Source organism: Aegilops tauschii, chromosome 4 (assembly GCF_002575655.3).
Source record: "Aegilops tauschii subsp. strangulata cultivar AL8/78 chromosome 4, Aet v6.0, whole genome shotgun sequence".
In the NCBI taxonomy this organism is placed as follows: domain Eukaryota; kingdom Viridiplantae; phylum Streptophyta; class Magnoliopsida; order Poales; family Poaceae; genus Aegilops; species Aegilops tauschii.
Genome location: NC_053038.3, coordinates 433813526 through 433829093, shown reverse-complemented (window position 1 = coordinate 433829093; position 15568 = coordinate 433813526). Strand labels below are relative to the sequence as shown.

Below are 15568 nucleotides of genomic sequence, written 5' to 3'. Positions count from 1 at the left end.
GCGAACAACTTATGGGAACAATAATCAACTAGCATAGGAAGGCAAAACAAGCATAACTTTAAAACTTTAAGCACATAGAGAGGAAACTTGATATTATTGCAATTCCTACAAGCATATATTCATCCCTCATAATAATTTTCAGTAGCATCATGAATGAATTCAACAATATAACTATCACATAAAGCATTCTTTTCATGAGCCACAAGCATAGAATTTTTATTACTCTCCACATAAGCAAATTTCTTCTCATGAATAGAAGTGGGAGCAAACTAAACAAAATAGCTATCATGTGAGGCATAATCGAATTGAAAATTAAAATCAAGATGACAAGTTTCATGGTTACCATTATTCTTTATAGCATATATGTCATCACAGTAATCATCATAGATAGCAACTTTGTTCTCATAATCAATGGGAACCTTTTCCGAAATAGTGGATTCATCACTAAATAAAGTCATGACCTCTCCAAATCCACTTTCATAATTATCACAATAAGATTCAACACCCACCAAAATAGTGGGATCATTACTTCCTACAGTTGACACTCTTCCAAACCCACTTTCTTCAATATAATAATCATAAATAGGAGGCATTCTATCATCAAAATAAATATTCTCATCAAAACTTGGGGGACTAAAAATATCATCTTCATCAAACATAGCATCCCCAAGCTTGTGGCTTTGCATATCATTAGCATCATGGATATTCAAGGAATTCATACTAACAACATTGCAATCTTGCTCATCATGCAAACATTTAGTGCCAAACATTCTAATGCATTCTTCTACTAGCACTTGAGCAAGATTTTCCTTTCCATCATTTTCACGAAAGACATTAAAAAGATGAAGCATATGAGGCACCCTCAATTCCATTTTTTTGTAGTTTCTTTTATAGACTAAACTAGTGATAAAACAAGAAACAAAAAGATTCAATTGCAAGATCTAAAGATATACCTCCAAGCACTAACCTCCCTGGCAACGGCGCCAGAAAAGAAATTGATGTCTACTACACAACCTTCTTCTTGTAGACGTTGTTGGGCCTCCAAGTGCAGAGGTTTGTAGGACAGTAGTAAATTTCGCTCAAGTGGATGACCTAAGGTTTATCAATCCGTGGGAGGCATAGGATGAAGATGGTCTCTCTCAAGCAACCCTGCAACCAAATAACAAAGAGTCTCTTGTCTCCCCAACACACCCAATACAATGGTAAATTGTATAGGTGCACTAGTTCGGCGAAGAGATGGTGATACAAGTGCAATATGGATGGTAGATATAGGTTTTTGTAATCTGAAAATATAAAAACAGCAAGGTAGCAAGTGGTCAAAGTGAGCATAGACGGTATTGCAATGCTAGGAAACAAGGCCTAGGGTTCATACTTTCACTAGTGCAAGTTCTCTCAACAAGGATAACATGATTAGATCATATAACTATCCCTCAACATGCAACAAAGAGTCACTCCAAAGTCACTAATAGCGGAGAACAAACGAAGAGATTATTGTAGGGTACGAAACCACCTCAAAGTTATTCTTTCCGATCAATCCATTGGACTATTCCTATAAGTGTCACAAACAAACCTAGAGTTCGTAGTAAAATAACACCTTAAGACACAAATCAACCAAAACCCTAATGTCACCTAGATACTCCAATGTCACCTCAAGTATCCGCGGGTATGATTATATGATATGCATCACACAATCTCAGATTCATCTATTCAACCAACACAAAGAACTTCAAAGAGTGCCCCAAAGTTTCTATCGGAGAGTCAAGACGAAAACGTGTGCCAACCCCTATGCATAGATTCCCAAGGTCACGGAACTCGCAAGTTGATCACCAAAACATACATCAAGTGAATCAATAGAATACCCCATTGTCACCACAGGTATCCCATGCAAGACATACATCAAGTGTCCTCAAATCCTTAAAGAATCAATCCGATAAGATAACTTCAAAGGGAAAACTCAATCCATTACAAGAAGGTAGAGGGGGAGAAACATCATAAGATCCAACTATAGTAGCAAAGCTCGCGGTACATCAAGATCGTGCCAAATCAAGAACACGAGAGACAGAGAGAGATCAAACACATAGCTACTGGCACATACCCTCAGCCCCGAGGGTGAAATACTCCCTCCTCATCCTGGAGAGCGCCAGGATGATGAAGATGGCCACCGGTGATGGATCCCCCTCCGGCAGGGTGCCAGAACAGGGCCCCGATTGGTTTTTGGTGGCTATAGAGACTTGCGGGCGCGGAACTCCCGATCTAGGTTTCTTTTCGGGGGTTTCTATATTTATAGGAATTTTTGGCGTCGGTCTCACGTCAGGGGGGGTCTCCGAGTCATGCAGGAGATAGGGGGCGTGCCCAGGGGGTAGGGCGCGCCCTCCACCCTCGTGGATGGCTCGGGACTCTTCTGGCCCAACTCTTTTACTCCGGGGGCTTCTTTTGGTCCATAAAAAATCATCAAAAATTGGCACATCAATTTGACTCCGTTTGGTATTCCTTTTCTGTAAAACTCAAAAACAAGGAAAAAAACAGAAATTGGCACTTGGCTCTAGGTTAATAGGTTAGTCCCAAAAATCATATAAAATAGCATATAAATGCATATAAAACATCCAAGATGGATAATATAATAGCATGGAACAATCAAAAATTATAGATACGTTGGAGACGTATCACCGGTTAATACAATTCTAGCATGAATAATAAACATTTATCATGATATAAGGAAACATAAATAACAACTTTATTATTGCCTCTAGGGCATATTTCCTTCAGAGGATACATTTCATCAAAGCCCAATGGGTGTCATGAGGGGCATGCATGTGAAGGCACACCTGCTGAACAGCATACTGAAGATCCGACCGCGTCAGCGTGAGGTACTGAAGAGCACCGACGATGGAGCGGTAGAAAGGAGCATCATACGCCGGAGAGCCATAGATGGCGGACACCTTAAGCAGGCTTGCAATTAAGCATGACGGCTCGCTCCAGAAGCTCGTATGCGTACTTCTGCTGGTGCAGAAAGAAGCCAGTGGCACGACGAACGACCTCGATGCCGAGGAAGTAGTGGAGAGCCCCCAAGTCCTTGAGGGCGAACTTGGGGCCAAGACGAGCGGTGATATGCTGAAGTAGCACTAGCGAGGACGCAGTTGTTGGGGAACGCAGTATTTCAAAAAATTTACCTACGATCACGCAGGATCTATCTAGGAGATACATACCAACGAGAGGGGAGAGTGTGTCTACGTACCCTCGTAGACCGAAAGCGGAAGCGTTTAGTAACGCGGTTGATGTAGTCGAACGTCTTCGCGATCCAACCGATCCAAGTACCGAACGTACGGCACCTCCGCGTTCAGCACACGTTCAACTTGATGGCATCCCTCGAGCTTTTCATCCAGTTAAGGACGAGGGAGAGTTCTGTTAGCACGACGGCGTGGCGACGGTGATGATGAAGTTACCAGCGCAGGGCTTCGCCTAAGCACTACGACGATATGACCGAGGTGTTAACTGTGGAGGGGGGCGCCGCACACGGCTAGGGACAATTGATGTGTCTTCTAGGGGTGCCCTCCCCACGTATATAAAGGAGGGAGGCAGCCTAGGGCGCACCCAAGTAGGAGGAATCCTACTTGGGCCCCTAGTCCAATTCGGCCCCCCTACCATATTTGGACAAGGGGGAAAGGAAGGAGGTGGGAGGGGAAGGAAGTAGGAGTCCTACTTCATACTTTCCTTTTCCTCCTCTCCTTTCTCTTTCTTCCCACATGGGTGGCCCTATAGGGGGCGAACCAGCCCCTTGTGGGCTGGTGTGTTCCCTTACTTGGCCCATTAAGCCCATATCATTGCCGGGGGTTGCCCGGAACCCCTTCCGGTGACCCGGTATCACCCGGAGCACTTCCATTCTCGAAATACCATCGTCCAATATATGAATCTTTACCTCTCGACCATTTCGAGACTCCTCGTCATGTTCGTGATCTCATCTGGGACTCCGAACAAACTTTGGTCATCAAATCACATAACTCATAATACAAATCGTCATCGAACGTTAAAAGCTTGCGGACCCTACGGGTTCGAGAACATGTAGACATGACCGAGACACATCTGTTTTCAATAAGCAATAGCGGAACCTGGATGCTCATATTGGCTCCTACATATTCTACGAAGATCTTTATCGGTCAAACCGCATAACAACATACGTTGTTCCCTTTGTCATCGGTGTGTTACTTACCCAAGATTCGATCGTTGGTATCATCATACCTAGTTCAATCTCGTTACCGGCAAGTCTCTTTACTCGTTCCGTAATGCATCATCCCATGACTAACTCATTAGTCACATTTCTTGCAAGGCTTATAGTAATGTGCATTACCGAGAGGGCCCAGAGATACCTCTCCGATACACGGAGTGACAAATCCTAATCTCGATCTATGCCAACCCAACAAACACCTTCGGAGACATCTGTAGAGCATATTTATAATCACCCAGTTACGTTGTGATGTTTGATAGAATACAAGGTGTTCCGCGGTATTCGGGAGTTGCATAATCTCATGGTCAGAGGAACATGTATGAGTCATGATGAAAGCAATAGCAATAAAACTAAACAATCATTATGCTAAGCTAATGGATGGGTCTTGTCCATCACATCATTCTCTAATGATGTGATCCCGTTCATCAAATGACAACACATGTCTATGGTCAGGAAACATAACCATCTTTGATTAACGAGCTAGTCAAGTAGAGGCATACTAGGGACACTCTGTTTTGTCTATGTATTCACACATGTACTAAGTTTCCGGTTAATACAATTCTAGCATGAATAATAAACATTTATCATGATATAAGGAAATATAAATAACAACTTTATTATTGCCTCTAGGGCATATTTCCTTCAGTCTCCCACTTGCACTAGAGTCAATAATCTAGTTCACATCGCCATGTGATTTAACACCAATAGTTCACATCACCATGTGATTATTTCACATCGCCATGTGACTAATACCCAAAGGGTTTTACTAGAGTCAATAATCTAGTTCACATCGCTATGTGATTAACACCCAAAGAGTACTAAGGTGTGATCATGTTTTGCTTGTGAGAGAAGCTTAGTCAATGGGTCTGTCACATTCAGAGCCGTGTGTATTTTGCAAATTTTCTATGTCTACAATGCTCTGTATGGACTACTCTAGCTAATTGCTCCCACTTTCAATATGTATCCAGATTGAGACTCAGAGTCATCCGGATCGGTGTAAGAGCTTGCATCGGCGTAACTCTTTACGATGAACTCTTTATCACCTCCATAATCGAGAAATATCTCCTTAGTCTTCTAAGGATAATTTTGACCGCTGTCAAGTGATCCACTCCTGGATCAATATCGTACCCCCTTGCCAAACTCATGGCAAGGTACACAATAGGTTTGGTATACAGCATAGCATACTTTATAGAACCTATGGCTGAGGCATAGGGAATGACTTTCATTCTCTTTCTATTTTCTGCCATGGTCGTGTTTTGAGTGTTACTCAACTTTAGACCTTGCAATACAGGCAAGAACTCCTTCTTTGACTATTCCATTTTGAACTACTTCAAAAATCTTGTCAAGGTATGTACTCATTGAAAAATCTTATCAAGCGTCTTGATCTATCTCTATAGATCTTGATGCCCTATAAGTAAGCAGCTTCACCGAGATCTTTCTTTGAAAAACTCCTTTCAAACACTCCTCTATGTTTTCCAGAAAATTCTACATCATTACCGATCAACAATATGTCATTCACATATACTTACAGAAAGGTTGTAGTGCTCCCACTCACTTGCTTGTAAATACAGGCTTCACCGCAAGTCTGTATAAAATTATATGCTTTGATCAACTTATAAAAGTGTATATTCCAACTCCAAGATGCTTGCACCAGTCCATAGATGGATCGCTGGAGCTTGCACATTTTGTTAGCACCTTTACAATTGACAAAACCTTCTGGTTGTATCATATACAACTCTTCTTTAATAAATCCATTAAGGAATGCAGTTTTGATATCCATTTGTTAGATTTCATAAAATGTGGCAATTGCGAACATGATTCAGACAGACTTTAAGCATCGATACGAGTGAGAAAATCTCATCGTAGTCAACATCTTGAACTTGTCAAAAACCCTTTTCGACAAGTCGAGCTTTGTAGATAGTAACACTACTATCAGCGTCCGTCTTCCTCTTGAAGATCCATTTATTCTCAATGGCCTGCCGATCATCGGGCAAGTCCACCAAAGTCCACACTTTGTTCTCATACATGGATTCTATCTCAGATTTCATGGCCTCAAGCCATCTGTCGGAATCTAGGCTCATCATCGCTTCCTCATAGTTCGTAGGTTCATCATGGCCTAGTAACATGACTTCCAGAAAAGGATTACCGTACAACTCTGGTGCGGATTGTACTCTGTTTGACCTACGAGGTTCGGTAGTAACTTGATCTGAAGTTTCATGATCATCATCATTAACTTCCTCACTAATTGGTGTAGGCATTACTGGAACTGATTTCAGTGATGAGCTACTTTCCAATTCGAGAGAAGGTAAAATTACCTCGTCAAGTTATACTTTCCTCCCACTCACTTCTTTCGAGAGAAACTCCTTTTCTAGAAAGGATCCACTCTTAGCAACAAAGATCTTGCCTTCGGATCAGTGATAGAAGCTATACCCAATAGTTTCTTTTGGGTATCCTATGAAGACGCACTTCTCTGATTTGGGTTTGAGCTTATCAGGCTGAAACTTTTTCACATAAGCATCGCAACCCCAAACTTTAAGAAACGACAACTTAGGTTTCTTGCTAAACCACAGTTCATATGGTGTCGTCTCTACGGATTTTTAGACGGTGCCCTATTTAACGTGAATGCAGCTGTCTCTAATGCATAACCCCAAAACGATAGTGGTAAATCGGTAAGAGACATCATAGATTGCACCATATCTAATAAAGTACGGTTACGATGTTCGGACACAGCATTACGCTGTGGTGTTCCAAGTGGCGTGAGTTGCGAAACTATTCCACATTGTTTCAAATGAAGGCCAAACTCATAACTCAAATATTCACCTCCGTGATCAGATCGTAGAAACTTTATTTTCTTGTTATGATGATTCTCAACTTCACTCAGAAATTCTTTGAACTTTTCAAATGTTTCAGAATTGTGTTTCATTAAGTAGATATACCCATATCTGCTCAAATCATCTCTGAAGGTCAGAAAATAACGATACCCGTCGCGAGCCTCAACACTCATCGGACCGCATACATCGGCATGTATTATTTCCAATAAGCCAGTGGCTCGCTCCATTGTTCCGGAGAACGGAATCTTAGTCATCTTGCCCATGAGGCATGGTTCGCAAGCATCAAATTATTCATAATCAAGTGATTCCAAAAGTCCATCAGCATGGAGTTTCTTCATGTGCTTTACACCAATATGACCTAACGGCAGTGCCACTAGTATGTTGCACTATCATTCTCAACTTTGCATCTTTTGGAATCAATATCATGAATATGTGTATCACTACGATCGAGATTCAATAAACCATTCACCTTGGATGTATGACCACAGAAGGTTTTATTCATGTAAACAGAATAACAATTATTCTTTGACTTAAATGAATAACCGTATTGCAATAAACATGATCCAATCATAGTATGCTCAATGCAAACACCAAATAACATTTATTTTAGGTTCAACACTAATCCTGAAGGTAAAGGGAGTGTGCGATGGTGATCTTATCAACCTTTGGAATCATTTCCAACACACATCGTCACCTTGCCCTCAACTAGTCTTTGTTCATTTTGTAACTCCTGTTTCAAGTTACTAATCATAGCAACTAAACCAGTATCAAATACCCAGGGGCTACTATGAACACTAGTAAAGTACACAACAATAACATGTATATCATATATACTTTTGTTCACTTTGGCATCCTTCTTATCCGCCAAGTATTTGGGGCAGCTCCGCTTCCAGTGACCATTTCCTTTGCAGTAGAAGCACTCAGTTTCAGGCTTGGATCTAGCTTTGGGTTTCTTCATGGGAGTGGCAACTTGCTTGCCATTCTTCTTGAAGTTTCCTTTCTTTCCCTTGCCCTTTTACTTGAAACTAGTGGTCTTGTCAACCATAACATTTGATGCTTTTCTTGATTTCTACCTTCGTCGATTTCAGCATCACGAAGAGCTCGGGAATCATTTTCGTCATCCCTTGCATATTATAGTTCATCATGAAGTTCCAGTAACTTGGTGATAGTGACTAGAGAACTCTGTCAATCACTATCTTATCTAGAAGATTAACTCCCAGTTGATTCAAGCGATTGTAGTACTCATACATTGTGAGCACATGCTCACTAGTTGAGCTATTCTCCTCCGTCTTGTAGGCAAAGTACTTGCTAGAGGTCTCATACCTCTCGACTCGGGCATGAGTCTGAAATACCAATTTCAGCTCTTGGAACATCTTATATGCTCCGTGGCATTCAAAACATTTTTGAAGTCCCGGTTCTAAGCCGTAAAGCATGGCGCACTAAACTATCAAGCAGTCATCACACCGAGCTTGCCAAAACATGCATAATGTCTGCATATGCTCCTGCAATAGGTCCCTCACCTAGCGGTGCATCAAGGACATAATTCCTTTGTGCAGCAATGAGGATAATCCTCAGATCACGGACCCAGTCCGCATCATTGCTACTATCATCTTTCAACTTATTTTTCTTTAGGAACATATCAAAAATAAAACAGGGGAGCTATACGCGAGCTATTGATCTACAACATAGATATGCAAAAACTATCAGGACTAAGTTCATGATAAATTAAAGTTCAATTAATCATATTACTTAAGAACTCCCACTTAGATAGCATCCCTCTAGTCATCTAAATGATCACGTGATCCATATCAACTAAACCATGTCCGACCATCACGTGAGATGGAGTAGTTTTCAATGGTGAACGTCACTATGTTGATCATATCTACTATATGATTCACGCTCGACCTTTCGGTCTCAGTGTTCCAAGGTCATATATGCATATGCTAGGCTCGTCAAGTTTAACCCGAGTATTCTGCGTGTGCAAAACTGGCTTGCACCCGTTGTATGTGAACGTAGAGCTTATCACACCCGATCATCACGTGGTGTCTTGGCACGACGAACTGTAGCAACGGTGCATACTCATGGAGTACACTTATACCTTGAAATTTAGTGAGGGATCCTCTTATAATGCTACCACCATACTAAGCAAAATAAGATGCATAAAGGATAAACATCACATGCAATCAAAATAAGTGATATGATATGGCCATCATCATCTTGTGCCTTTGATCTCCATCTCCAAAGCACCGTCATGATCACCATCGTCACCGGCTTGACACCTTGATCTCCATCGTAGCATCGTTGTCGTCTCGCCAACTATTGCTTCAATGACTATCGCTACCGCTTAGTGATAAAGTAAAGCAATTACATGGCGATTGCATTTCATACAATAAAGCGACAACCATAAGGCTCCTGCCAGTTGCCGATAACAGTTACAAAACATGATCATCTCATACAACCATTTATATCTCGTCGCGTCTTGACCATATCACATCACAACATGCCCTGCAAAAACAAGTTAGACGTCCTCTACTTTGTTGTTGCAAGTTTTACGTGGCTGCTACGGGCTTCTAGCAAGAATCGTTCTTACCTACGCATCAAAACCACAACGATGTTTCGTCAAGTGTGTTGTTTTAACCTTCAACAAGGACCGGGCGTAGTCAAAATCGATAAAGTTGGAGAAACAGACACCCACCAGCCACCTGTATGCGAAGCACGTCGGTAGAACCAGTCTCATGAACGTGGTCGTGTAATGTCGGTTCAGGCCGCTTCATCCAACAATACCGCCGAATCAAAGTAAGACGTTGCTAGTAAGCAGTATGACTATTATCGTCCACAACTCTTTGTGTTCTACTCGTGCATATAACATCTACGCATAGACGTGGCTTTGATGCCACCATAGGGGAACGCAGTATTTCAAAAAATTTACCTACGATCATGCAAGATCTATGTAGGAGATGCATAGCAACGAGCGGGGAGAGTGTGTCCACGTACCCTCGTACACTGAAAGCGAAAGCGTTTAGTAACGCGGTTGATGTAGTCGAACGTCTTCGCGATCCAACCGATCCAAGTACCGAACGTACGGCACCTCCGTGTTCAGCACACGTTCAACTTGATGACGTCCCTCGAGCTCTTGATCCAGTTGAGGGTGAGGGAGAGTTCCGTCAGCACGACGGCGTGGCGACGGTGATGATGAAGTTACCGGCGCAGGGCTTCACCTAAGCACTACGACGATATGACCGAGGTGTTAACTGTGGAGAGGGGCGCCACACACGGCTAGGAACAATTGATGTGTCTTCTAGGGGTGCCCTCCCCGCGTATATAAAGGAGGGAGAAGGAGGGAGGCAGCCTAGGGCGCGCCCAAGTAGGAGGAATCCTACTTGGGCCCCTAATCCAATTCGCCCCCCTACCATATTTGGACAAGGGGGGAAGGAAGGAGGGGGGAGGGGAAGGAAGTAGGAATCCTACTTCATACTTTCCTTTTCCTCCTCTCCTTTCCCTTTCTCCCCACGTGGCTTGCCCTATAGGGGGCGCACCAGCCCCTTGTGGGATGGTGTGTTCCCTTACTTGGCCCATTAAGCCCATATCTTTGCCGGGGGTTGCCCGAAACCCCTTCCGGTGACCCGGTATCACCCGGAGCACTTCCGGTGTCCAAATACCATCGTCCTATATAAGAATCTTTACCTCTCGACCATTTCAAGACTCCTCGTCATGTCTGTGATCTCATCCGAGATTCCGAACAAACTTCGGTCATCAAATCACATAACTCATAATACAAATCGTCATCGAACGTTAAGCGTGCGGACCCTACGGGTTCGAGAACTATGTAGACAAGACCGATACACATCTCTGGTCAATAACCTATAGTGGAACCTGGATGCTCATATTGGCTCCTACATATTCTACGAAGATCTTTATCGGTAAAACCGCATAACAACATACGTTGTTCCCTTTGTCATCGGTATGTTACTTGCCCGAGATTCGATCGTCGGTATCATCATACCTAGTTCAATCTCATTACCGGCAAGTCTCTTTACTCGTTCCGTAATGCATCATCCTGTGACTAACTCATTAGTCACATTGCTTGCAAGGCTTATAGTGATGTGCATTACCGAGAGGGCCCAGAGATACCTCTCCGATACACGGATTGACAAATCCTAATCTCGATCTATGCCAACCCAACAAACACCTTCGGAGACATCTGTAGAACATCTTTATAATCACCCAGCTACGTTGTGACGTTTGATAGCACACAAGGTGTTCCTCCGGTATTCGGGAGTTGCATAATCTCATAGTCAGAGGAACATGTATAAGTCATGATGAAAGCAATAGCAATAAAACTAAACGACCATTATGGTAAGCTAACGGATGGGTATTGTCCATCACATCATTCTCTAAGGATGTGATCCCGTTCATCAAATGACAACACATGTCTATGGTCAGGAAACATAACCATCTTTGATTAACGAGCTATTCAAGTAGAGGCATACTAGGGACACTCTGTTTTGTCTATGTATTCACACATGTACTAAGTTTCCGGTTAATACAATTCTAGCATGAATAATAAACATTTATCATGATATAAGGAAATATAAATAACTTATTATTGCCTCTAGGGCATATTTCCTTCAGCAGTCAGGATGATGTCGTTGACGTACAGGAGAAGGTATGCGGTAGCAACGCCCTGGTGATAAACAAACAGGGAGGCATCGGACCGTGTGGACCGGAATCCCTGCTGCTGAAGGAAGGCCGCAATCCGCTAGTACCAGGCCCGAGGTGCCTGCTTCAACCCGTAAAGGGAACGAGAGAGTAAGCACACGTGGTCTGGATAGGCGGTGTCGTGGGCTGCTGACAAAACACCTGCTCATAGAGATGACCATACAAGAAAGCATTGGACACGTCGAGCTGGTGAACTGGCCAGGCGCGAGAGATAGCCAGCTAGAGAACAACGCGAATCGTGGCCGGTATTACAACTGGGGCGAGGGTGTCGATGAAATCCACGCGGGCGCGCTGTCGGAAACCGCTCACCACCCAACGAGCCTTATAGCGCTCAAGTGAATCGTCGGGGCGAGTCTTGTGGCGGAAAACACACTTCCCAGTGATAACATTGGCACGGGGAGGCCGCGGGACAAGCTGCCACGTACGGTTGCGCTGCAGGGCGTCGAACTCCTCACGCATCGCAGCAAGCCAGTTCAGATCCTGAAGGGCTGCGCGAGCAGAGGTGGGCAGCGGAGACGGGGCCGAGGTAGATGCGGCACACGCGTACTCGTCAGAGGTGGAGCGCGTGCTTGGATGAAACGTCCCAGTGCAAGCCCGAGTGACCACACCGGTGAGGGGTGCATCCACCGCCGGGGGAGCCGAAGGGGAGACCGACAATGAGGAGGTCTAGGTGGTCTCCGAGGACTCCGAGTGGTCCTCGGCGGGGGCGCCAAAGGGGGCGCCGGAGGCTACTGCAGCGGGGGCGCCTGAGGGTGCGCCGGAGGCCGCGGCGGAAGGGGCGCCCGAGGCCGCGGCGGAGGGGGCGTCCGCTCCTGAGACGCCACCGGAGGGGGCGGCCGGACCCGACGGCGCGGGGCACGCGAGGGGGACCGGGGCACTACTCGGTGAAGGGGGAGGCCCGTCGTAGGTGGTGGCAGGGGCGAGCCGCGCCGTGGAAGGTGCCGAAGTCTGCGCGGGGAGGGATGGTACTTGCTGAAAAGGGAACACTAGCTCATCAAACTACACGTGTCGCGATGTATAAACGCGGTGGGACACTGGATCATAGCACCGGTAACCTTTGGTGTTGGGAGGGTAACCGAGCAAGATGCAAGGAACCGACCGTGGAGCGAGTTTGTGAGGAGTGGTGGACGCGGTGCTAGGATAACAAAGACACCCGAAGATGCGGAAGGCCATCATAAGATGGGGCCGCACTGAAGAGGAGCTGTTAAGGACCATAGTTCCAACGAGGGCGGCACGGGCGGATGTTAATGAGAAGGCTGGCGGTGGCGAGAGCATCCGACCAGAACCGAGGGGGCACGTTGGAGTGAAAGAGCAACGTGCGGACGCAGTCATTAAGAGTGTGAATGACACGCCCGGCGCGGCCATTTTGCTGGGACGTGTAAGGACAAGTGAGGCGAAAGATGGTGCCGTGAGAAGCGAGGAGGTTACGGACGGCGACGTTGTCAAACTCTTTTCCGTTGTCAGTTTGTAGGGCAAGGATAGGACGACCGAACTGTGTGGTGACGTAGGAATAGAAGGCGGTGAGTGTGGCGAGGGCGTCGGACTTTCGACGGAGAGGAAAAGTCCACACATAATGAGAGAAGTCATCCAATATCACCAAATAGTATAGATAGCCCGTGTTGTTTGCAACCGGGGACGTCCAAACATCACTATGGAATAACTGAAATGAAAAAGTGGAAATGTTCGTAGACTCGCTAATAGGAAGACGAACGTGCTTGCCGAGATGGCATGCCTCACAAGTGAGGTTGTCAACCTTATTACATGAGAATGAAAAACTCTAAAGAATCTGATGCAAAACTATGGGGTTGGGATGACCGAGACGACCGTGCCAAAGGTCGACACTAGCGCGAGGGCGGCTGGACGGGTTGCGGTGGTGGCAGAGGGATGCACCGGGTAGAGCTCGTCGGGGCTATCACATCGGTGGAGTACCATCCGTGTACGGGCGTCCTTCACAGAAAAGCCAACATCATCAAATTCGACAGTAATAGGATTCTCACGAGCAAGACGACGAATAGATACAAGGTTTGTGACTAAGTCAGGAAAGACAAGAACATTAGACATGTTAATCGGAGTGGAAGTAGAAGGAAATGACATACGACCAACATGTGTAATGGGTAAACAGGAACCGTTACCAACGGTGATGCGAGTGGGAGTATGAACGGGAGTGGAAGACGTGAGGTTACCGGGATGAGATGTCATATGAGCAGTGGCGTCCGAGTCCATGTACCAGTCACCTCCGCCACCATAGTTGCTAGGTGACGGAGCCGAGTGCAGGGCGGCGAGAAGGGCGGGATCGCACGGCGGCGGCACCTGGGGCGGGTAGAACCCGCCATAAGCGGGCACGGGAGCGACGCCATAGCCGCCCATGGCCGGCGATGCAGGGAGGGCCGGGTAGGGGGCGGCGCCGGGCGTCGCGAGATACGCCTGGTGGCTCGCAGGACGGGGCCCAAGGATGCCCGGGGCGGGAGGCCGGGGAACCGGCATCGAGTACGCGTGGACGACACCCGTCCACGGGTTGGTGTCGTAGGTCCACGGCGGAGTGGGCTGCTGCTGACGAGGAGCCCCCCGTGCGCCCGCAGCGGTTGCCGCGCCGCCCGCCACCCTGCGGCTGCTGCTGGGGGCTGTGGGAGGAGCGGGGACGCGGGCGGGAGGGGGTAGAACCCCGGGGGCGCAGGGGGCGGCGGCTGCTGCTCCCATGCGGGTGGGGCGGGTGGCGGCGGGGCGCAGCGAGAGGTGCCAGTGGCGAGGGCGTGGTGCTGCACGCGCTTTTTCACCCCCTTGATCCGGCGCTGCTCCAACCGCAAGTACGCCACAAACTTGGGGAAGGAGGGCTCCGACATCAAGGTAAGCTTGGCGGCAGCGTTGCCGAAGTCCTCGTTGAGGCCAGCGGTGAGCATGTTGAGGAGGAGGTCATCATCAACCTTGGCACTGATGTCACGGAGTTCATCCGCCAACGTCTTCAGGCGGCGGCAGTAGTCATCGATGGACTGTTCATCCTGATGACAGTCAAAAAATTCCTGCTGCAGAAAAACGCGATGCTGGAGCTTGTTGTCGATGAAGAGGCCGTTGAGTTTGACCCACACGGCGCGGGCGTCACCACCATCGCTCACGACCATGTGAAACAGGTCCTTAGAGATGGTGGTGAAGAACCACCAGACGAGCGTAGCGTCGATCGCGGTCCACTCGGAGTCGCCCACCATGGCGCGAGAGTCGACGGTGCCGTCGACATGATCCACGAGATTGTTCTCGCAAAAGAGGAGCGAGAAATAAGTATTCCATACAAAGTACGTGGAGTCGGTGGCATCGAGGACCATGGGGTGATGTTGATGTCGCGGATGGCGGCGGCGGCGGCCCGGGGCAGCGACGGCTTAGGGTTGCGGAAGCGGTTTAGGAAAGGATCTATACGATATCTGATACCATGTAAGTTTTGATTGTGTGCATTGATATCTTCATTGATCGTCCACTAGGTACATATATAGGTAAAGGGGTGCGACCGGTGTTTTATCTTCCAAAATACAAGTAAATACAGGGGATAGAGATACTACAGGTGCGGCATATAAAACGCGGACCTACATACGTAAATACATGTTCAATACAAACTACTATGCAGAACCAACGGTGCAGGTGTGTCCGACTTGAAATCCAAGATCGTAAGGGAAAAACGGCCGAACACGTGCCGGACACATCGCACGGCCGATTGGGAATCGAAGATTGCAAGGGAAAACGCAACCGCCAAGAAAGAAAGAAAAAATGCCTTCAGATTCAGACTCCAAACAGCTAGGTGGTGAAAACGCGG

At 46.5% G+C, this 15568-nt stretch overlaps 1 protein-coding gene across 1 annotated transcript; it reads right to left on the bottom strand.

Moving 5' to 3' along the window:
* Positions 1 to 12438: 12438 nt before the first annotated feature.
* LOC141021934 (uncharacterized) lies at positions 12439 to 15086 on the bottom strand. The gene is made up of 4 exons (XM_073497792.1): positions 14000 to 15086; positions 13702 to 13802; positions 13097 to 13432; positions 12439 to 12744 (listed from the first exon to the last, which is right to left on the bottom strand). The coding sequence occupies exons 1-4, from the start codon at positions 15084 to 15086 to the stop codon at positions 12439 to 12441; spliced, it is 1830 nt and encodes a 609-aa protein (XP_073353893.1).
* Positions 15087 to 15568: the final 482 nt, after the last annotated feature.

Excerpts from the sequence above, each read along its gene's own strand:
- LOC141021934 (XM_073497792.1), bottom strand. The coding sequence starts at position 15,086 with ATGGTCCTCGATGCCACCGACTCCACGTACTTTGTATGGAATACTTAT. Across the intron at positions 13,433-13,701 it reads AGGACGCCCGTACACGGATG|TTATTCCATAGTGATGTTTG; the intron begins GTACTCCACCGA and ends TTTTCATTTCAG. Across the intron at positions 12,745-13,096 it reads TTCACACTCTTAATGACTGC|CAAGTACCATCCCTCCCCGC; the intron begins GTCCGCACGTTG and ends TTCCCTTTTCAG.